At 47.4% G+C, this 22,903-nt stretch overlaps 1 protein-coding gene across 1 annotated transcript; it reads left to right on the top strand.

Annotated features, from left to right (window-relative positions):
• Positions 1-3,727: 3,727 nt before the first annotated feature.
• On the top strand, positions 3,728-22,617 carry LOC126019502 (ADP-ribosylation factor 2). The gene is made up of 5 exons (XM_049781398.1): positions 3,728-3,757; positions 6,220-6,386; positions 14,389-14,499; positions 17,533-17,657; positions 22,388-22,617. Exons 2-5 carry the CDS (start codon positions 6,239-6,241, stop codon positions 22,547-22,549), a joined length of 546 nt encoding a protein of 181 aa, XP_049637355.1. The 5' UTR covers positions 3,728-3,757; positions 6,220-6,238; the 3' UTR covers positions 22,550-22,617.
• The last annotated feature ends 286 nt before the right edge of the window (positions 22,618-22,903 follow it).

Here is a 22,903-nt window from a genome sequence, read left to right on the forward strand (position 1 = left end):
TGCAAAGGCACTTAATCATCCTTTCATCTATGAACTCTAAAACCCCTGGACATTCAGCAGAACAGTAAAACTCAACTGCATGGTGTCTTTGGAATTATATATATAGTTTGTTTTTTGGGCCACACCCGTTTGATGCTCAGGGGTTACTCCTGGCTAAGTGCTTCAGAAATCGCCCCTGACTTGGGGGACCATATGGGACGCTGGGGGATCGAACTGCAGTCTTTCCTTGGCTAGCGCTTACAAGGCAGACACCTTACCTCTAGCGCCACCTCACAGGCCCCTATTTTTATATATTTACATGCTTTTATCTATTCTAATTCCCTTTAGGAGGCCTTTCAGGAAAGATTATAGGGTCCAAGTGATAGAGTGGGTAGGGCACTTGCCTTGCATGAAGCTAATCTGGTTCGATCCCTGTAGCCCAAGAGTGATTCCTGAGTGCAGAGCCAGAAATAAGACCTAAATATTGTCCCTTCATTAAGAGAGAGAGAGAGAGAGAGAGAGAGAGAGAGAGAGAGAGAGAGAGAGAGAGAGAGAGAGAGACCATTGGCTGGATTGATAGCAGAGCAGTAGGGCGTTTGCCTGGCATGAGGCCAACACCCTGGTTCTATTCTTGGCATCCCATATGGTCCCCGAGCCTGCCAGGAACGACTTCTGAGCACAGAGTCAGGAGTAACCCCTGAGCGCTGCCAGGTGTGGCCCAAAAAAAACAAAAAAATAAGAAGAATAAAAGAGAAAACAAATAAGAATAGCAAATACGATCTAAATTTGTAAGTACATGAAAGTAATGAAAAGTATATTCATATGATGGATATAACACCAATACATCCAAAGAACTCAATAGGCCTGACCGACTGCTGTGCTAAAGGCCAGGGCTTGTTTCTTGGCATACAGGGCCCCTGCTGAGCTAGGAGGAGCCCCTGAGCACTTCTGAGTATGGCTGCCCCCAAATAATATAAGAAAAGTGTTAAACATGTGGAAAACACTGGAATCACAACGGTTTCTACTAATAACCTGAATTGTATAAAAATCGTTTAGGAAATGACTGGAAAGACATAAATACAGAGCTTAATCCTGGCTCTGCACTCAGGGATAATTTCTGAAGATTGGGGGCCATTGGGGATGTCAGGGATTGAACCTGGATCACTGTGTGCAAGGCAAATGTCTTACTCATTTCACTATGTCTCTGATCCCAAGGTTCTTTTCTGTTTTTTTTTTTTTTGTTTTGTTTTGTTTTGTTTTTGGGCCACACTCGGCAGAACTCAGGGGTTACTCCTGGCTCTGAGCTCAGAAATCGCTCCTGGCAGGCTTGGGGGACAAAATGGGAAGTTGGGATTCCAACCACATTCTGTCCTGAGTTGGCTGCGTGCAAGGCAAACGCCCTACCACTGTGCTATCTCTCTAGCCCAGATCCCAAGATTCTTAACTTGGTTTGTTTTGGGGTCACCTAGTGATGTTCAGGGCTGACTCCTGGCTCTGTGCTTAGGAACGACTCCTGGGGATCATATGGGGTAAAAGGGATTGATTATTTGTGGGGGGAGGTCAAACCCCTTGTTGATGGTCTCCAAGTCAAAGAATGATTCCCAAAAAGATAAATTGAATCCCATTCTTCTGTCCCCCCTTTTGGGGGAGACTTTGATAATAATATCCGACGTGAATAATCAACGAATGCAAAAGATTAGGGGGCCAAAGGTTCAGCAAGGAAAGTCTTTTGTCAGTTGCAGCCAGCTCCAAAAAGCAAACCGAACCAGCAGTCAGTTCTGGCAAAAGAGCTCCCTATGCCTCCCCAACAAGCTTTTTATTTCATTCCTTAATCACCCCCACCTGGAAAATCCAGGTGGGATGACAGGCAAAAACAATATTACAACAATTACTCAACAATTCCCCCTTTTTTGTAAGCAAACAATAATAGTATACAATACAATACAATACAATAATAATATACAATACAATACAACACTACATAATTACAAATACAAAACTTTAATGAAATATTAAATACTGGGGCCGGGCGGTGGCGCTGGAGGTAAGGTGCCTGCCTTGCCTGCGCTAGCCTAGGACGGACCGCGGTTCGATTCCCCGGCGTCCATATGGTTCCCCAAGCCAGGAGCGACTTCTGAGCACATAGCCAGGAGTAACCCCTGAGCGTTACCGGGTGTGGCCCAAAAACCAAAAAAAAAAAATATATTAAATCCCATTCTTCTGTCCCCCCTTTTGGGGGAGACTTTGATAATAATATCCAACGTGAATAATCAACAAATGCAAAAGATTAGGGGGCCAAAGGTTCAGCAAGAAAAGTCTTTTGTCAGTTGCAGCCAGCTCCAAAAAGCAAACCGAACCAGCAGTCAGTTCTGGCAAAAGAGCTCCCTATGCCTCCCCAACAAGCTTTTTATTTCATTCCTTAATCACCCCCACCTGGAAAATCCAGGTGGGATAACAGGCAAAAACAATATTACAACAATTACTCAACAATTATTTCCTTCTCACTTTCGTCCTACCATCCTTTCTTTTTAAAAGAATTAAGTAAGGGGGCCAGAGAGGTAGCATGGAAGTAGGGCGTTTGCCTTGCATGCAGAAGGATGGTGGTTCGAATCCCGGCATCCCATATAGTACCCTGAGCCCTCCAGGAGCGATTTCTGAGCGGAGAGCCAGGAGTGGCCCCTGGGCACTGCCGGCTGTGACACCCCCCCCCCCAAAATTAAGTAGGGCTTTGAGGGAGATGTCTGGTACCTAAGAGGACCTGCCTTGAAAGTCTGAGGTCATGAATCCAATCTCCTAGAGCAACTCACATACATCTAGGGACTTCGAGGCATCACCAGGCACCTTTATCTGGTGAAGGCACATCTTGCAACTAAAGTTTTGGGTACATAGTGGCCGGGGTTCAAATGCTCATGAGCACTGTGTGAGCACCAGCACAGTCCCCCAGAAAGATCACCATCAGGAGTCTGTGATCCTTTACTGCCTCCTTCACCCCCAGAGTCACTCAGAGTCAGCAAATCAATGCTACTTTCTCCATCGGGTTGGCATTTAGGGTTAGGTTATTTCTTAGGTAGAGTGACTCAGGGTTCCACGAAGTGTTGGAGGGTGCAGGTGCTAGTGTCCCCAACAGTCAGGCGACTGGTGACGCTCAGGGGGTCCTCCAGGCTCTGCGCTCAGAAATCGCTCCTGGCTTGGGGGGGTACCATATGGGACGCCAGGGAATCGAACCCTGGTCCGTCCTAGGCTAGCGCGCGCAAGGCAGACGCCCTACTGCTTGCGCCACCGCTCCGGCCCCAGTTTCTACTTTTAGCTCAAACCGGAAACATTTCCTTAAATATCGTCCCAATCGGGCCGCGCCCCCAGGTCCCCAGTGGATTGGTCCGCACGCACTCTGGCTTAATTAAGGGCGCTCCTCGGCCTTTTCCTGAATTGATTGGCGGAAACTCTTCCACTCTTCTGATTGGCCATGGGCGGCATTGAGGGTGGAGCATGGGGCGGGGCTTGACCGGATGCAGTACTCGCTCATTGGTTGATATCGCCAGAGCGTCGGACCGTCGCCTAGGTTGCGGGGGGCGGGCCTCATCAGCCCCGGACTAATCATCCTTTTGATTGGTCGAGTGTAGCATCACTCACAATACTCTCAGCTTATTGGTCCAAACACCGCAAGAGGCGGCAGGTGATTGGTTGGCTGTTGTCCCGCCCCGCCCCTAGTGCCATTTTGCTGAGGGCGGCGGAGCAGCTGGCAGCAGAAGTCTTGCCAGTGGCTTGGAGTGCGGGACAGGTAACGGGCTAGCTGCGGAGGAGTGGCCGAGCCGGGCTGGGTGTCTAGAGGGAAGCTGGCGCGGGAGGGAAGCTGGAGGGAGGAAGGGCGGCCTGCAGACAGGGTTGGTCCTTTCTGGGAGGCTGCGGCTGGGGCCAGGGGAGCATCTGGGCGCGTCCACCCAGAGCCTTGCGAGTGGGTGGCGAAGAGCTAGCTGGCCTGGCCGGCTCCAATCTGGAGGGACAAAGACCAGGCTACGAGGAGGCCAGGTCCGGGTGGACCATGTGCCTTGTGCGGGCCTAGTTGTCATTGGGGTTCTTTCTTGGTCGTGATGGCTCGCGGGGCACTAGGACTGCGGGGTGTCACCCGGCCCTTCCCGCCTCTTTGTGTTATTTTTATTTATTTGTTTAATTTTTTAAGGTTCCTAGGAGCTCTCTCAAGTCTGGATGCATTGCTGCCTCCTGGTCTCCGAAGGGCCAGCTCACACCCCTTACTACTCGGGCTGCCAAGCTAGTCCTTGTTGACAGTTATAAAAGCTGTAGAAATTAAAAGTGTCTCTGTGCTGTTAGAAAGTATCTACGGGAGGTCTGGAGCAACTCTCTTTCCCTCTCCCTCTCCCTCTTACTCCTTTCTCTCTCCTTTTCCTCTCTCTCTTCCTTCTTTCTCTCCCTCTCCCTCTCCTCTCTCCCTTTCCTTCTTTCTCTCCCTCTCCCTCTCCTCTCCCCCTTTCACTCTTCCTCTCTCCATCCCCTCTCTCTCCTTTCTCACTTCTTTCCCTCTCTCCTCCCTCTTCCTCTCCTCTTTTTTCCTTCCTTCTCTCCCCTCTCTTTCTCCCTCTCTCCCTCTTCCTCCTTTCTGCTTTCCCCTCTCCTTCTCTCCCTTTTTCTTTTCCCTCTCCACCTCTCCCCCTCTCTCCCTCTCCCTTCCTCTCTTTTCCCTCTCCCTCCCTCTCTCCCTCTCTCCCCTCCCCCTCTTTCTCTCTTATGTCAAAAATAAAAAAAAAGAAAAGCATCTAAGGGAATTGGAGCCATAGGACAAGTGAGGGAGGCGTTTACAAACTTGAATGTGGCCAACCCGGGTTAGATTGCATCCCTGTATGGTCGGTCCCCTGAGCTGGCCAGAAAATGTTATCTCTGAGCACAGAGTTAGAAGTATAAGCCCTGAGCCCCACAGGGTGTGATCAAAAGAAAACAAAACCAAAAAGAAGTGGCTAGTTTGTTGGCCACACCACCTTTTACCTACTTAGTGGCATCCGGTTGAACTGTCCACTTAGCACGTATGCTTTTTTTTTTTTGGTTTTTGGTTTTTGGGCCACACCCGGCGTTGCTCAGGGCTTGCTCCTGGCTGTCTGCTCAGAAATAGCTCCTGGCAGGCATGGGGGACCATATGGGACACCGGGATTCGAACCAACCACCTTTGGTCCTGGATCGGCTGCTTGCAAGGCAAACGCCGCTGTGCTATCTCTCCATTAGCACGTATGCTTACCTTTAAAGGTAAAATTTAGAATATGAGAAAAGTTGGTGAATGGTAGGTGATAGTCTCCCGGATTCTGTGGTATCTTCTGGAGACTCAGAACATTTTATTTCTAATTTATTTATGCCCTAGTGGACTGTTTCTTCACTGAAACCAACATTTCCCTTTCCCTTCCCTTCCCCTTCTCTTTTCTCTCCCTTTCTCCCTTCCCCTTAACTTTTCCCTTTCTTTTTCTTTTCCCATTCCCTTTCCTTTCTGTTCCCACTGGTGCCCAAGACTTACTCCATACCCTGCTCAGGGATCTTTCCTGGAGATGCCAGGATGGAAGCAGGGTTGGCAACATGCTAGGCAGCTGCCTTTATCCATGGTACTCTCTCTCCCGGCCCTCTTTTTCTGGTCGTTGTTCTTGTCTGCTGACCAAAGGCAAATGCTAAATAATCTCTCTGAGACAATGACAGTTAGCCTGCTTTTCATTTTTTGTTTTACATGGTGTAAAGGAAAAAGCTTTGTAAGCTCTCATTGCAGAATGTCCCAGTGTTTGGGGTGGCACGGGCCTCTGGGCTTGAGCTGACTCAAGCCTTCTCCTGAGAGACTGGCCGTGGGCACACCCCTTGGGTGCTGCAGAGGAAAAAAGCATTTTGGAGCACTGTACCAAGCGATCTTGTTGAGGTTTTTTTTTTTTGTGTGTTTTTTTGGGTCACACCCGGCAGTGCTCAGGGGTTATTTCTGGCTCCAGGCTCAGAAATTGCTCCTGGCAGGCACAGGGGACCATATGGGGCACCGGGATTCGAACCGATGACCTCCTGCATGGAAGACAAATGCCTTACCTCCATGCTATCTCTCTGCACCCCCCCCCCCTTTTTTTTGACAACAATACACTGCTCCTCATTGGTCAGACTCTACTTAATTGTTCAGATTTCATTAGGCACCATCTCTAATAAGAAAACGGCTTGTGTCTTGTGAATATGGTTCCTATATCTTTGAGTTGACTTGTCTTTCTTTTCATTCAGGTCACAGAAGGCATTTTCAATGGGGAACATTTTTGAGAAACTGTTTAAAAGTCTGTTTGGGAAGAAGGAGATGCGAATTCTGATGGTGGGTTTGGACGCAGCTGGGAAGACCACCATCTTGTATAAATTAAAGTTGGGAGAGATTGTAACCACCATACCTACAATAGGTACGTCATTGACTTGTCGCTGGACCAATTTATCAGCCAGCATCTTACCTTTCACAGCTTATATTACTGTTCTTTTGTGAAAATTCTTTTTTTGGTGTGTGTAGTGTACGTATGTAGTGGCTGGTGCTAGTCAGGTTCTCAGTTGGGGGTTTTAACTTTCTAGTGCTGGTGATTTGTTAAATTTGGGGCTCCAGCATGCAAAGGAAACAGTCTAGCACTCAGAGCTATCCTAACGTTTTGAGGCCAAACCAGGAAATATATAGTTTCATAATTGCCTCCCCATATTCTTAACACATTGCTAGATTTATAGGAGAGACCTCAGAACACAAAGTTGGACCAGTTTAACCTTATCTGGCAAAGGGTGGATGATGATGATGATGATGATGATGAGGATGAGGAGGAGGAGGAGGAGCTGTAAGGACAGTTTTGTCCTCCATTCACTTTCATGGGCCCAGCCTGAAACTAAGAAGAAAGCTTAGTGTCTGCCCTTGGTCCTGCTCTCCAAGCCAGTCTTCATTCTAGCTCGCCTTGTTTTCTTCGTTGGGTGGGTTTGGGCCACTCCCACTTCTGTGCTTAGGGGGTTCCTGGTGATGCTCAGTGGACCATGTGATGGCATTTGACTCGGGTGAGCACGCCTGTGTCACCTCTCCAGTTCTCTAGCTGGCCTTTCTAAGGGGAAGCATCTCTCCTAGGGCTTAAAGTGAAAATGTGATTTTTTTCTTTCCTTCGCTTGGACTCAAGCCAACTGCTTGAGCTGGTATTCAGTGCAAGAATCTGATTTATTCCAGCATGAGAGGACAATCTGGCAGTATAGTCATTCCTGTGAACCAGCTCTGTGCTTTATGGGCTATTTGAGGTTTTTGTCAAGGCAGTTTTGACAGAATGTAATTTGTGCCTTCTGAACTGCCTCTAGACTCAGGCTCCTGTGAGAAGAGACAGGGTGTGATCCTGGGCAGCGATTTTCTGCATGTTGGATTAGATCCAGCAACCAAATGATCTGTTTCCACTGTGGGCAGTAACTTCCCAGATCATGGCATGTGAAGGAGCAGGGAACCAGCTGGAAAAATTGTTCATACTCGCAATTTAAAAAAATGTGTTAATACCAAAATGAAAATAGCATGACGGCTTGCTTGGTTTTCTCCAATTATGAAGGCTTTTTGTGCTTCTATAATGTCATACATCCAGAAAAGCAAACACATTTTAGAAACACTTCTACTTTGAGACTTTGGCACTTATCTTTATAAAGCATGTATATGTTGTTTTCCAGCTTACTTTGAGTCAGACAGTATGTTTTGATGTCATTTCCTCTCTCTGGAATGTTTTCCTGTCTTCCTTAGACCCCTTCCCGCTTTATCTAGCTAATGCCAGCTTATTCTTTTGTCTCAATTTGAACATTATATGTCAGGGACACTTTTCCTGATCCTTGGACTGGTTTTACCCTGTTAGTAGTTTCCATAGTAACCTGATTCCTTGGTGACTTGAAAGACATTTGTCATTGCTTGTTCACTGTCCCTTCCTCCTAACAGTATAAATAAGACAAGAATCCTGTCTGTCTTGTCCACCAGAAAAAAATGCCTGGCACATAAATGTCAGGTAAATATTTGGTGAGTGAATAGAATTTTGACCTTTGTAGCAGTTTGCTAAAATAATGCCCTCTAGTGAATCATGTCCTCAGATCCACACCCTGCACATCCTCTCTGCCTCATCGAGGCCTTGGCTATGTCATTCCAATACAACTTTATTTTTGGGCCACCCTCAGCAGTGCTTCCCTGTTGGCCTCATGCAAGGCAAGCTCCCTCCCCACTGTACTAGCATGAATTTGTAAGTATACGTATCTTGAAACTTGCCCTCTTGAATCACTCCTCTCTGTTGAGGAAGCACAATGCGTTTGGGGATTAAATGGCCATTAGGAGAAAGAGAGGCCTGGTTCAGCTCATCTCCTAAGGACGCTTTTATCTTTTTTTTTTTTTTTTTTTTTTTTGTTTTTGGGTCACACTTGGCAGCACTCAGGGGTTACTCTTGGCTCTACACTCAGAAATCGCCCCCGGCAGGCTTGGAGGACCACATGGGATGCTGGAATTCAAACCACCATCCTTCTGCATGCCAGGCTAATGCCTTACCTCCTTGCTATCTCTCCGGCCCCTACTGGTTGCTTCTTGTTCTGCACTTAGAAATTAGTCCTGACAATGCTTGGGTGACCATATGGGATACTGAGGGTTGAGTCTGCTGCATGCAAAGCAAATGCCTTGGTGTATTCTTGAGTGTACTATCACTTCAGCTCCAAAGCCATGCATTTTAAATATGGGTACAAATACCATAGTGCGCTCTCAAAATGTGTCATCAAGAGCATCCCATTCTAGGATTGGAATATATGATTTTCTCTTACTTTATGGTGTGTCCTTGGCTCTGCCCTCTGTCTGAGCCACCCCCAAATTGTTTCTCCATCTGACTCACTCGTGCCTTCTCCTCCTTCTTTCTCCCTTCTCTTGTCCCCTTTTTCTTCCCTCCCCTCCTTCGCTCTTTTTCTTCCTCATCCATCCCTTTCTCTCTTCCTGCCCTTCCTTCCTCTTCATGACCCAAAACAAAACTTAAAAAATAAGTGTTCCCAGTTATGACAGCTATTTTTCTTTCTTTCTTTCTTTCTTTCTTTCTTTCTTTCTTTCTTTCTTTCTTTCTTTCTTTCTTTCTTTCTTTCTTTCTTTCTTTCTTTCTTTCTTTCTTTCTTTCTTTCTTTCTTTCTTTCTTTCTTTCTTTCTTTTTTTCTTTCTTTCCCTCCTTCCTTCCTTCCTTCCTTCCTTCCTTCCTTCCTTCCTTCCTTCCTTCCTTCCTTCCTTCCTTCCTTCCTTCCTTCCTTCCTTCCTTTCTTTCTTTTTTTTTGGTGCTTTTGCATGCCTGTGGTTGTTTATATTTGTCCTTCTGTGACTGTGACTGGTTTTTGCTGTTCCCATTGATTTTCTAGTAGGGTCTTTGTCTTCTTGATTTAAGGAAGACCTTCTTGTGCCTGAGAAACAGCTGGCCACATGTTAGTTATATTTTCCACTTCGTGTGTAATTTTTTTCTCTATCTTGCTAGATAGAAAGTTAATATTAGTAGGTAACCAAATTTAGCCTCTCTTTTATACTTTGGAAGCAAGTTTCAGAAAGTTCTTCCTCAAAACCCAAGATCATAAAGTAAGTATTCATCACTAATTCTTGCTATTTTATGACTCATTTTATGACTCATTTTTCTGCTGTTTTATGACTCATTCTGCTATTTCATTTTTAAAAATAGCATTTAATATTTTTACCCATTTGAAGGTACTTTTTGTTTACTTTGTTCTCAGTAAGAGAGGGATTTAATGACTTTTGTCATTTTTGGACCACACCTAGCCTTGCTCAGGACTTATCCTGGTTCTATGCTCAGGCACCCCTCCTGGTGGGTTCAGGGAACTATGTAGGTTGCCAGGAATTGAACCCTGGCTGACATGTACAAGGCCAGTACCCTGCCCACTGCACTATCTCTCAGGCCCACAGGCCTTGGTTACATTTTTCATGTGACCAGATCCTTGCTGGTGCCACCTAAGAGCTCTTTTCACAATGATGAACATGCCCTGTCCATGCTGTTGATTGTGGCGGTCATTAGCACCAGTGACTATTGAGCTCATGAAATATGGAAAGTGTAACTTAGGGATTGAACTTTTATTATTGGAATCTTGGGCCATGTCCAGCAGTATTTCTGGGCTATTTCTGCTCTTTGTTCAGGAATGATAGAGAAGCAAGTGCCTTACCTCCTATGCTTTTTCTGGCCCCTGGAGCTAGACTTTAAATTGGATTAGCTTTAAGTTGAAATGGTCACATAGGTATAGGGCATGCGCAGGACTTGGTAGTTCTGTAATGCCATTTATTGGATAGTTTTTCCATGCTATTTAAATGCCTTTAAAAAAATCATATGGGGCCAGAGAGATAGCATAGAGGTAAGGCAAACATTTGCCTTGCATGCAGAAGGTCAGTGGTTCGAATCCCAGCATCCCATATGGTCCCCTGGGCCTGCCAGAAATGATTTCTGAGCATAGAGCCAAGAGGAACCCCTGAGCACAGCTGGGTGTGGACCCCCCCCCAAAAAAAAGCCAAAAAAATCATAGCAGTGACTTATGTGTTCATGTATTTTGTTCTGGACAATTCCCTATTGTGCTTACTTGAACTTCATTATTACTAGTTGTTAGATAGTAGCTTCAGAAAATAATCTGTTCCTCATCTTCCAAGATGTTTGGTTATTTGCTGATTTCTCCAGATTTATTTTTCTAAGTTTCCAGCTCCCTCTGCCCCCTGCATCATTTTGGAGTTGGAATGATATTAAGTTCACATTTACTTAGCAAGAATTTGGATGGGGGGCCGGAGAGATAGCACAGCGGCGTTTGCCTTGCAAGCAGCCGATCCAGGACCAAAGGTGGTTGGTTCGAATCCCGGTGTCCCATATGGTCCCCCGTGCCTGCCAGGAGCTATTTCTGAGCAGACAGCCAGGAGTAACCCCTGAGCACCGCCGGGTGTGGCCCCTCCCCCCAAAAAAGAATTTGGATGGGCAAATATGATGAAGTAAGTTGCTGATAAATAAGACATGACTAGAAGTTAAATTTGTGGAGAGAGTAGGCTCAGGCTATAGTGAACCTTAGTCATCATATTTTATATGTGTACACGAGAAACTAAAGTTATTACTTATATTTGCTAGTAGATTTGTAGAGAAATGATATGACCCACATCATGTTTTTTGGTAGCTGTAATTAGAAAATGATGAGTGGATAGAAAAGGATGAATGGGTATAGAGAGAACACTTGTGAGACTCTTTCAGATTAGGAAGAGGCTAGAAATGCTGATCTCAGAATGGAGAGATAGCGCAGTGGTAGGGTGTTTGCCTTGCACATGGCTGACATGGACCTACGTTCGATCCTGGATCTCATATGGTCCCCCGAGCTTGCCAAGAGTGATTTCTGAGTGCAGAGCCAGGAGTAACTCCTGAGTACCACTAGGTATGGTCCCAAAACAACCCCTCCCAAAAGAATGCTCTTTTCAAATTAAAGTGATGATTATATATTTAGGAGATTGGGTAGATAAGTTTTGGTAGTGAGGGGCCGGAGAGATAGCATGGAGGTAAGGCATTTGCCTTTCATGCAGACGGTCATCGGTTCGAATCCCGGTGTCCCATATGGTCCCCCGTGCTTGCCAGGAGCAATTTCTGAGCATGGAGCCAGGAGTAACCCCTGAGCACAGCCGGGTGAGACCTAAAAACCAAAAAAAAAAAAAAAAAAGTTTTGGTAGTGAGAGATTTTTGTCTGATACCTGATTTGAGGAATAAAGTCATTGAGTCAGGAACGTGGGTCCAGAGTGATAGCACAGTGGATAGGGTTGTCCTCTGAGCCTTCCGGGAGGGATTTCTGAGCTCAAAGCTAGGAGTAACCTCTGAGCACTTGCAAATGTGACCCAAAAACCAAGGAGAAAAAAAAGTCAGGAGCCTGACTTCAGGTTTTGATCTAAATGCCTTGCTGGAACCATTGAGACAGAACCAAAGATGTTGCACAGTGGTTGGGTTTTTGTTATTGTTGTTGTTATTGTTGTTTTTGGTTTTTGGATCACACTTGGCAGCGCTCAGAGGTTACTCCTAGCTCTGTGCTCAGAAATCGCTCCTGGCAGGCATGGGGTGGGATTAAAACCACCATCTGTCCTAAACTTCGTGTAAGACAACACTCTACCACCATGCTATCTCTCTGACCCAGAGGTTGAGTTTTGAACTTGAAGCTCCAAAGAGACTTTTAGTGTGATATAACATAAATTTGAAAGTTGTTAGCATGAAGACCATACTGAAACCCTAGGAATCAATGAGATGATGTAAGGGTGTCTTGGTGATAGTAGTGGGGTGTTATGGAAAGAGTATAATGGATGGGTAGGACAGAGTCAGGGGAGCTTGTTATTTATTTATCAGTCCAATGTGTCTGAGCTCGTAAAATAATTTAGAAGGTACAACTTTTCTTTTGTGAAAAAGAAGAGAAATCTGAATCTAAGGAAGAGCTGTAAGGAGAGACTGGACAGTGGTACTGTGTGCTGGAAGCCTCATACCCCAATCCCGGAGGTCTGGAGGAATGCTGACACAAGAGATAATTCACACCAGGTTAGGGTGATAAACAGGTCCAGGAACTTCCACAATAAGCTATCTATAAGCAGGCAAAGGTGTTGGTGTACGTAGCTGAGACCCTGGATTTGGGTGTAGATACCTAAGACCCACCCATTTCTGGGAGGGGTCTTGGGAACCGGATATTAGGTGTGACCTTACCTGCAAGACCCGGCCCATTCCTGGGAGGGGTCTTGGAAAAGTTAGATAAGCCTTGGACCGAGGGGATTCGGGCCCCCTTTTTGGCCCTGCTGAGCTCGCTGGCTTTGGGGTCTCTGTTTCTGGTCTTGGACCAGGATGGAGGCCAAAGGGAAGATGGCTGAAAGGGTTAAGACGCAGGGTAGCCTAGAATGGCTGAATGCTTAAAAGGTTATGAGATAGGCCACACACATGTGGTGAATAGGGCATGAATAAAGTTAATGCTTCCTGATGCCTGTTTCTGGATAAGTCTGATTTACGCCTGGGACTCGCCTGCTGGATGGGGGATGAAGCCACGTGGCTGGGGCCTAAGCACAAAGGCCTCCATCCATCGCCATCCAGCCCCATCGTTAATTATTTAATGCTACACAAAGGTTACCAGCAAACAGACAGACTTACTGCAGGACCAAAACCAGAACTGTCTCTCTGACCCGAGGTCTTTATTGGGAAGAGTAGGACCACTCGCATGGGTGGAGAAACTGGTAGGAGTTGAGGGCCAATGCAAAGGTATTTTCTGCCCAGGTGGGACAAGAACATGCAAAGAAGAATCATCCTGAATAATATAAAAACCAGTTACTCCAACAGTACCAAAGTTCACTTTTTTTTTTTTTTTTTGAGGAACCCGGCAGCGCTCAGGGGTTCCTCCTGGCAGGCTCGGGGACCATATGGGATGCTGCGATTCGAACCACTGCCCTTTTGCAGGCAAGGCAAACGCCCTATCTCCATGCTATCTCTCTGGCCACCGAAGTTCACTTTCAATTACAGAACGGAAGGACTCTTTTTTGTTTTGTTTTGTATTGTTTTGTTTTGTTTTTGTGCCACTCCTGGCGGTGCTCAGGAGTTACTCCTGGCTCTGTGCTCAGAAATCGCTCCTGGCAAGCTCAAGGGACCATATGGGATGCCGGGATTTGAACCACCGTTGGTGGTTCCTCCTGGCTCTACACTCAGATATCGCCCCTGGCAAGCTTAGGGGACCCTATGGGATGCCGGGATTCGAAATCGCTCCCAGCAGGCTCAAGGGGCCATATGGGATGCCGGGATTTGAACCACTATCCTTCTGCATGCAAGGCAAACATCCTACCTCCATGTTATCTCTCTGGCCCCCACTTCATAGTTTTTGCTCCTTTACAAAATAAAATTAACTGATAATATGCCTGAGAGTCTGTTTCAGAATATCTCACTCTATTTCTTTGATTTTTGTTGTTGTTTTGTTTTTTTTGTTTGTTTGTTCTTGGGTCACACCCGGCAGCACTCAGGAGCTACTCCTGGCTCTACGCTTAGAAATCACTCCTGGAAGGCTCAAGGGACCATCTGGGATGCTGGGATTTGAACCATCATCCTTCTGCATGCTAGGCAAAACAACTTACCTCCATATTATCTCTCCGGTCCCTGAGGGTCTGTTTTTATTCCAGTACCATGCTGTTTTAATTACTACATTTTTGTTGTAGAGTTTGAAGTTGAGGAAGGTGATTCCTCCTATCTTCTATTTCCCAAGGATTGTTTTGGCTATTCAGGGGGGTTTATTGTTCCATATGTATTTCTGGAGTTGTTTGATCTGTTTTTTTACAAGGATACGAATGACATCACATTAAATTTGTAGAACACTTTGAGGGGAGTGTGTCAGCAAAAGTCTTCATTAAAAACATTGTTTATCTTCCCAATTTAGGGTTCAATGTGGAGACAGTAGAATATAAAAATATCAGCTTCACAGTCTGGGATGTTGGTGGCCAAGACAAAATCCGACCTATGTGGCGACACTATTTCCAGAACACCCAAGGTAAGGAGGGTTCAGTCTGGAGCCTAGGAGTTGTTTCTGGAACTGCTTATGAAGGCAGCCCTAGAAGCAGATATATAGTACTAGGCTTGATGTGAGTCATCTTGTTCCTTGTTTAATTAATGCCCCTTTCAACATGGAAAGGGGAAGTTTTCTTCTGAGAAGTGGTTCCTGTGTTCCCAATAAAGTACTTGGATTTGAATGTCTCCTTCATAGGAGGACATTGATCTTGCCTTAAGATTTGCCATACTAGCCCGGAGAGATAGCACAGCGGCGTTTGCCTTGCAAGCAGCCGATTCAGGACCAAAGGTGGTTGGTTCAAATTCCGGTGTCCCATATGGTCCCTCGTGCCTGCCAGGAGCTATTTCTGAGCAGACAGCCAGGAGTAATACCTGAGCAATGCCGGGTGTGGCCCAAAAATCCTAAAAAAAAAAAAAAAAAAGATTTGCCATACTAGGGGCCGGAGAGATAGCATGGAGGTAAGGCCTTTCATGCAGAAGGTCATTGGTTCAAATCCTGGCATCCCATATGGTCCCCTGAGCCTGCCAGGAGCTATTTCTGAGCGTAGAGCCAGGAGTAATCCCTGAGCACTGCCGGGTGTGACCCAAAAATCAAAAAAAAAAAAAAAGATTTGCCATACTGGCCCAACTATTTCAGTTCCTCATCTGAATACAGTTAGAGAGCATGAGTTTGAAGCATAGTTTGTCATGAAACCACAGGACGGTGAAATCATTTTTTCGGTCTGACTTTCTTCAGCTTTAAAATGAAAATAATAGGGCAAGTGCTGGGGCCCGGAGAGATAGCACAGCGGCGTTTGCCTTGCAAGCAGCCAATCCAGGACCAAAGGTGGTTGGTCGAATCCCAGTGTCCCATATGGTCCCCCGTGCCTGCCAGGAGCTATTCTGAGCAGACAGCCAGGAGTCACCCCTGAGCAACGCCGGGTGTGGCCCCCCAAAAAAACAAAACAAAACAAAAAATAGGGCAAGTGCCCTATCCACTGTCCTATTCCTCTGGCTTGGGCAATACATTTCTGCGGCAGCATTGAGAGAAAGGAAGTCACTGTCGTCGCTGTTCGAAGACTCAGCCTGAGACAGCCCCTTTCATTCTTCACTCCAGACACTGCATGCAAATATAGACAGCTCCATCTAGGTAGAGTCTTCTCCCCTTTTTAAAACAAATGATACATCATCCATGTGAAATGTTATGCTTTTCAGGTTTTGTGTTGGGGCTGGAGAGATAGCACAGCGGTAGGGCATTTGCCTTGCATGCAACCGACCAGGAAGGATTCAATTTCTGGCATCCCATATGGTCTCCTGAGCCTGCCAGGGGCAATTTCTGAGTGCAGAGCCAGGAGTAACCCCTGAGCACTGCCAGGTGCAACCTAAAAACAAAACAAAACAGAAAACAAGGGAATAAAATGTTTTGTCTTTCCTGGGTTTTATAGAGATTCTCTCTAAAAACAATAGAAAGGAGCCGGAGTGGTGGCACAAGCAGTAGGGCATTTGCCTTGCACGCACTAACCTAGGATGGACCAAGGTTCGATCCCCTAACATCTCATATGGTCCCCCAAGCCAGGAGCGATTTCTGAGCACATAGCCAGGTGTAACCCCTGAGCATCACTGAGTGTGACCCAAAAACAAAACAAAATAAAACAAACAAAAAAAAAAACAATAGAAAGTTGGACCTGCTATTTATAAACCTTTATTTGTCTCCAAAACAACTTCTTCCCTTTGGTTTCTCTCATAGACCTGGGATCTCAAGGCTCAATTTCTAGGTAAATTGATTTGTTCAGATCTGATTAGTGTCCACAGCTTCTAGGAATGCAACAGATCTTTGGGGCTGGGGTGTTGAATATTCTCTTGTGTTGGCCAAGTGACCTCAGAGGAGCAGTGAGGGGTGGCCAGGAAGCCTGGTGGCAAGGACAGTGATTCTCCTAGACAGAGTTGTGAGGTCTTTATGTTCATAGGACCCAAGAGGTCACCCAAGAGGTCCCTCATCTGCCAGCATTGTTACTCTGCAATGTGCCCCCTTAAGCAGGGCAGTGTCTGAGGTGCCCAGGTCACATGCCCACTCCAACCACAGGATACTCTCGGCGTTTTTGCCCTGACACAGCAGAGCAGGCTCTTCTCACCTTTGAACTCCGCATCCTTGACACAGCCTAGGGCATCTGGTTGGTTCTTTCATAGCCTATTCCCACCCTTCTTGGCTGTGCTGGGCCCCTGCCCTTTGCCCTTCTTAATGAGGCAGGACTCTGGCCTTTCACTTGCCTCCTTGGTACCTGAAGCAGCAAAGACTTTGGACTCCAGGGAGCTGCAGCTGGGGTATTCTTTGAGGTGAAGAATACAAGACTCTCACTCAGACAGCAATGCAAGTGAGGACCCCCCCCCACACACACACACACTCTCTTCTGATCACACATGGAGCAGTCCCCTTGTCCCTGTAGCTTCTTGTCTAATTGGCAGGAGTGGCCCACAGGTTAAGGGAAACACTTAAACAACCCTTTGACAGCAAAAAGGCTGGATGTGGTGCAGCCTGAGGGAGAAACCCAAAGAGAGACATCTGGGAGACCAGTACCCACTAGCCACTGCCAGCATCAGGTCTTCTTCCCGTGTTGGTGGGAGTGCTGTCCTTACCATGCCAAGTGTGCTTTTCCTTTGCTCTTGTTTTTTTTTGTTGTTGTTGTTGTTTTGGGTCACACCTGGCAGCGCTCAGGGTTACTCATGGCTCTACATTTAGAAATTGCTCCTGGCAGGCTCAGGGGACCACATGAGATGCCGGGATTCAAACCACTGTCCTTCTGCATGCAAGTCAAACACCCTGCCTCCATGCTATCTTTTCGGCCCCTGCTCTTGTTTTATTAATGCAGTGTTGTGCTGCTGTGAGACAAATAGGCTGGTGGGGTGCATAGCAGCCACTTTGAGGGATGGTGCAGCCTTGTCTAGTAATTGCTTTCCCCAGAAGCCCTTTTAGAACAGGGAAGACAACCTCCGCCTGTCCTAGGCTCCTGCTCATAACATCCTCACCCTTTCTTCCCAGGTTTGATCTTTGTAGTGGACAGTAACGACAGAGAGCGTGTCAATGAGGCCCGGGAAGAGCTGACGCGGATGTTGTCTGAGGATGAGCTCCGAGATGCAGTTCTGCTGGTGTTTGTGAACAAACAGGTCTGTGGGGAGGAGGACAGCCTGATGTATCCCCCCAAGGACTCCCTCAGGGTCACCACTTCCCAACATGTCCAGAGGAGCAATAGGTCTGACCGTTTTATGCCCCCCAGAGCCTCAGGGAGCTGAGGGTCCTAAGTCATCTTTTCAGGATTAGAGTCTGGGCAAGAAACACAGAAACAGCCCTGGATGATTTTTAAAAGCAGCAATAAAACTTCTGAAAGGCCATGGCTGGAGAGATGACACTGCAGGGAAGGCACTAGCCTTGCACATGGCAAACCTGAATTCGATCCCCAGTGCCCCAGATGGTCCCCTAAGCACCCCCAGGAGTTATCCCTGAGCCCGAAGCCAGGAGTAAGCCCTGAGCATCACCAGGTGTGGCTCCCAAACAACACCAAAAATACAAATAGTTCTTTCCTCCACAGTTTTATCTATGCTTCTCTGTCAATGGCTGTGTAAGAACTAGAGGTAGGGGCCCGGAGAGATAGCACAGCGGCGTTTGCCTTGCAAGCAGCCGATCCAGGACCTAAGGTGGTTGGTTCGAATCCCGGTGTCCCATATGGTTCCCTGTGCCTGCCAGGAGCTATTTCTGAGCAGACAGCCAGGAGTAACCCCTGAGCACCGCCAGGTGTGACCCAAAACCAAAAAAAAAAAAAAAAAAAAAGAACTAGAGGTAGGGGCCTGAGTGATAGTACAGCCAGTAGGGTGTTTGCCTTGCATGTGGCTAAACCCCAAAACAAAACAAAGAGTCACAGGTAAAGAAATGTGGGGATGGGCCAGAGAGAGAGATAGTGTAGGGATTAAGGTACCTCTTGGGTAGCATGAAGCCCACCTCAGGTTGATGCCTGCCACTGCATGTGGTCCCCTGAACCCTAAGTCATCTCTGAGCACAAAACCAGGAGCCAGGCCTGAAATTCTTGGGTGTGGCCTAGAAACAAACAGAAAAAGAAATGTGGACTTTGAGAGATTTAGGGCCAGTTCTGCGTGCGTAAGATCTGCAGGCCTAGGGGCTGGAGAGATAGCATGGAGATAGGGCGTTTGCCCTGCATACTGAAGGACGGTGGTTCAAATCCCGGCATCCCATATGGTCCCCTGAGCTTGCCAGGAGCGATTTCTGAGTGTAGAGCCAGGAGTAACCCCTGAGCGCTGCCAGGTGTGACCCTTCCCCCCCTCAAAAAAACAAAACAAAACAAAAACAAAAACCAAAGATCAACAATCTCACATCGAAGGAGGAAGTGGGAAGAGAGATATATTTAGGTTCAGAGATAGTACAAAGGTTGAGTGTGTGTTTTGCATTTGAGAGGCCCTGGTTTGATCTCTGGCACTGTAGGGTCCTCACATACCACTAAGAATAACCCATGTAGCCAGGATACTGAGTACTACTCATATGAGGGTAAGGATCAAACTAGGTTGTTGCAAGTCAAAAAAAGTAAAGCAGGGTTGGAACGGTGGCGCAAGGGGTAAGGTGTCTTACCTTGCCTGCGCTAGCCTAGGACAGACCGCGGTTCGATTCCCCGGCATTCCATATGGTGTCCCCCCAAGCCAGGGGCGATTTCTGAGCACATAGCCAGGAAGTAATCCCTGAGCATCACCAGGTGTGGCCCAAAAACACACAAACAAAAGAGTAAAGCAAAGCAAAACAAACCAACAAAGAAAACCTTATCCAGAAACACACACATACATATTTGCGGATGATGCTTGGTCATTACCATGTAGTACTTAGGGCCTGCTTCTGGCTCTGTGCTTATTGATCACTATTGGCAGTGCTCAAAGGACCAAAAGGGGTGCTGGGGTTTGAACTCAAATCAGCTGCATGCAAGACAAGGGCCTTGACCCTTGTACTATCTTTCCACTACATTTTTCAACTTACGTTTTATATTCTTTATTATTCATATAATAATTGAGCCTCTACTAAGTTCATTTTTGGGAGGGAGGGGTGTCACATCCGGCAGCGCTCAGGGGTTGCTCCTGGCTCTATGCTCAGAAATCACTCCTGGCAGGCTCGGGATACCGTATGAGATGCCGGGATTCGAACCACCGTCCTTCTGCAATCGCTCTGCCTTCATGCTATCTCTCCGGCCCCTCTACTAAATTCTTGGCATTGTCTAAGTATTGGTGAAATATTGGTGAACAAAGACAAAATTCTCTTTATTCGTGGAATTTTTATTTTGGTGGGAGGAGGCCTCACCAATTTCAGAGAGGCCACATGCCTGGGGAGACAGCTGCTGTGTCTAATGTAGTGTGGTGGGAGTTGGTGGGGAGGCCCTGGTCATTCTAAAAAGATGACTGAGCAAAGCCAGCAGGCAGCAAGCCGTGGCAATCCACACAGCAGGGCAGTCTGTGCAGCAGGAGTTGGTCTGATAAGGCAGGGGGTCAGCGGGGCCCAAATGGGAGAGGAGCCTTAGCCCCAGCACTTCTGGAGAGCAAGAAGAGGCAGGGAAGGTGAAAAGTCCTGCCTCAGGATGGGAGCGAGCAGACCAAGTGCCAGCTTGAAACATGCCCTCCCACTCTTCCCATGAGGACCTTGGTTCTGCGCTGACTGACTTGTTTTTGTTTTTTTGGTTTTTGGGCCACACCTGGCGGTGCTCAGGGGTTACTCCTGGCTGTCTGCTCAGAAATAGCTCCTGGCAGGCACAGGGGACCATATGGGACACTGGGGTTCGAACCAACCACCTTTGGTCCTGGATCGGCTGCTTGCAAGGCAAATGCCACTGTGCTATCTCTCTGGGCCTTTGTTTTTGTTTTTTGGGCCATACCTGATGGCCCTCCTGGCTCTGCACTCAGAAATTACTCATGGCAGGCTCAGAGGACCATTTGGGATACTGGGGATTGACCCTGGGCAAGGCAGGTGCCTTACTCACCGTGCTATTGCTCTGGCCCCCAACTGACAGCTTTGGTCTCCTGTTTTGTTATTTTAGATGACACTTCCTTATGTCCTCACTTCTTTGTAAGCATGATTTTAGAAGGTGGGTGAAGCATTTGCCCCCCAACTAAGGGCTGATGACAGACCCGAATCTCAGAAATGGCATAACAGACTTGCAAAGGGGAAAGCAGCAGCTACATAACTGATCAAAACAATGAGTTCATGTTGTACACATGTAAAGAGCCTGGAAAATGTGAAATTACGTTTCTTTTATATTTATTTTTTTGGTTTCTGGGTCAAACTCGGCGGTGCTCAGGGGTTACTCCTGACTCCACTCAGAAATCACTCCTGGCAAGCTTGGGGGACCATATGGGATGCCGGGAATCAAACCCAGGTCGGCTGTGTGCAAGGCAAATGGCCTACCACTGTGCTATTGCTTCAGTCCTGAATTGTCTTTTTATTTGGATGGAAAGGGATTCACACCCAGCAGTGCTTGGGTCATACCCAGACGTGCTCAGGAGCTATTCCTGGCTCTGCTCAGGAGTCATCCCTGGTGATGCTCATGGAGGACCACAAGTGTGCTAGGGAAATGCAGGCTCAGGTCTGGTCTGGGCACTTGGGCTAGTCAAAGAATGGGCAGAATAGTTCTCTAAAGTGGACTCTGAGCAGGAATGAACCTATGGAGTAAGTGCAGTAGACCTTAAATACAGAGTAAGCTTTTCAAAACCTAGCAGCCCTTTGGAGGGCTCTTAGGGGCCCCATCTAGGCTCTGTATTTATTTCTCTCTTTCTTTCTTTCTTTCTCTCTTTCTTTCTTTTTTTTTTTTTTTGGTTTTTGGGCCACACCCAGTAACGCTCAGGGGTTACTCCTGGCTATGCGCTCAGAAGTTTCTCCTGGCTTGGGGGACCATATGGGACACCGGGGGATCGAACCGCGGTCCGTCCAAGGCTAGCGCAGGGAAGGCAGGCACCTTACCTTTAGCGCCACCGCCCGGCCCCTCTCTCTTTCTTTCTTTCTTTCTTTCTTTCTTTCTTTCTTTCTTTCTTTCTTTCTTTCTTTCTTTCTTTCTTTCTTTCTTTCTTTCTTTCTTTCTTTCTTCCTTCCTTCCTTCCTTCCTTCCTTCCTTCCTTCCTTCCTTCCTTCCTTCCTTCCTTCCTTCCTTCCTTCCTTCCTTCCTTCCTTCCTTCCTTCCTTCCTTCCTTCCTTCCTTCCTTCCTCCTTTCCTTCCTTCCTCCCTCCCTCCCTCCCTCCCTCCCTCCCTCCCTCCCTCCCTCCCTCCCTTCCTTCCTTCCTTTTGGCTTTTCAGCCACACCCATTTGATGCTCAGGGGTTACTCCTGGCTAAGCGCGCAGAAATTGCTCCTGGCTTGGGGGGACCATATGGGATGCGGGGGGATCGAACCATGGTCCTGATCCTTGGCTAGTGCTGGCAAGGCAGACACCTTACGTCTAGCGCCACCTCGCTGGCATCTGGGCCTTTTCTGAGACTCACATTTTGCATGTTTTCAGTGGAAGAATGGCTGGACCCCACTTTCACTGACTGGGGTTCAGAATGGACTGGAAGAGAAGCAGGGAGTTCAGTTGAGCAGTGGTCGGGTAATTGGAGTAAAAAGTGCTGATAGAAAAGTCCTGGTAGTTCTAAAGACCAGGAAAAGTCAGATCCGGGGAGAGTTGGAGTTGGAGAGTTGTGACGGGGGGGGGGGGGGCGTGGAGGGGGAGAAGAGTATTCTAGGTATTGCAGTGAAGCCACTGAAAGGCCAGGGTTGCCTTCAGCTGAGATGAGACCTGGTTAAGGCATACAGGAAAGGGCATAAATGTTTCATGATATAAGCACAGTGCAGTTAACCACTTTCCAAATGCTCTCTCTGAAGGACCTTCCCAACGCGATGAATGCAGCGGAGATAACAGACAAACTTGGCTTACATTCCCTCCGCCAGAGAAACTGGTACATCCAGGCGACTTGTGCCACCAATGGAGACGGGCTCTACGAAGGCCTGGACTGGCTCTCCAACCAACTCAAGAACCAGAAGTGACAGGCCCTACTGGTGGCCTGTTCCCTGTTCATCGTGGCCAAGTCAGCTGCCTCTTGTGTGTGCGTGTGTTCGTGTGAGGAGCCTCGGGGTGGCCGGAGTAGGAGCAGCGATCTCACGTCGTGCCTTCACCAAGCTCCAGGAATCAGGATCCAGCCTGGCAGCAGGAGGAAGCCCCATCGCTACTTGATCACCACTTCACCACTTTTGCATTTGAGGGAGGAGTCCATGGGGGTGACTAGAGCTTTGGGTCCCACGGAGTTTCATGTGGGAAGGTGGGTTGGAAGACTGAGCTGGGCTCACACCACTGGACAGCGCTGGATCCAGCTTCAGCTTCCCTGACATCTTGTTCCGCTT

Source organism: Suncus etruscus, chromosome 1 (genome assembly GCF_024139225.1).
Source record: "Suncus etruscus isolate mSunEtr1 chromosome 1, mSunEtr1.pri.cur, whole genome shotgun sequence".
Taxonomy (NCBI): domain Eukaryota; kingdom Metazoa; phylum Chordata; class Mammalia; order Eulipotyphla; family Soricidae; genus Suncus; species Suncus etruscus.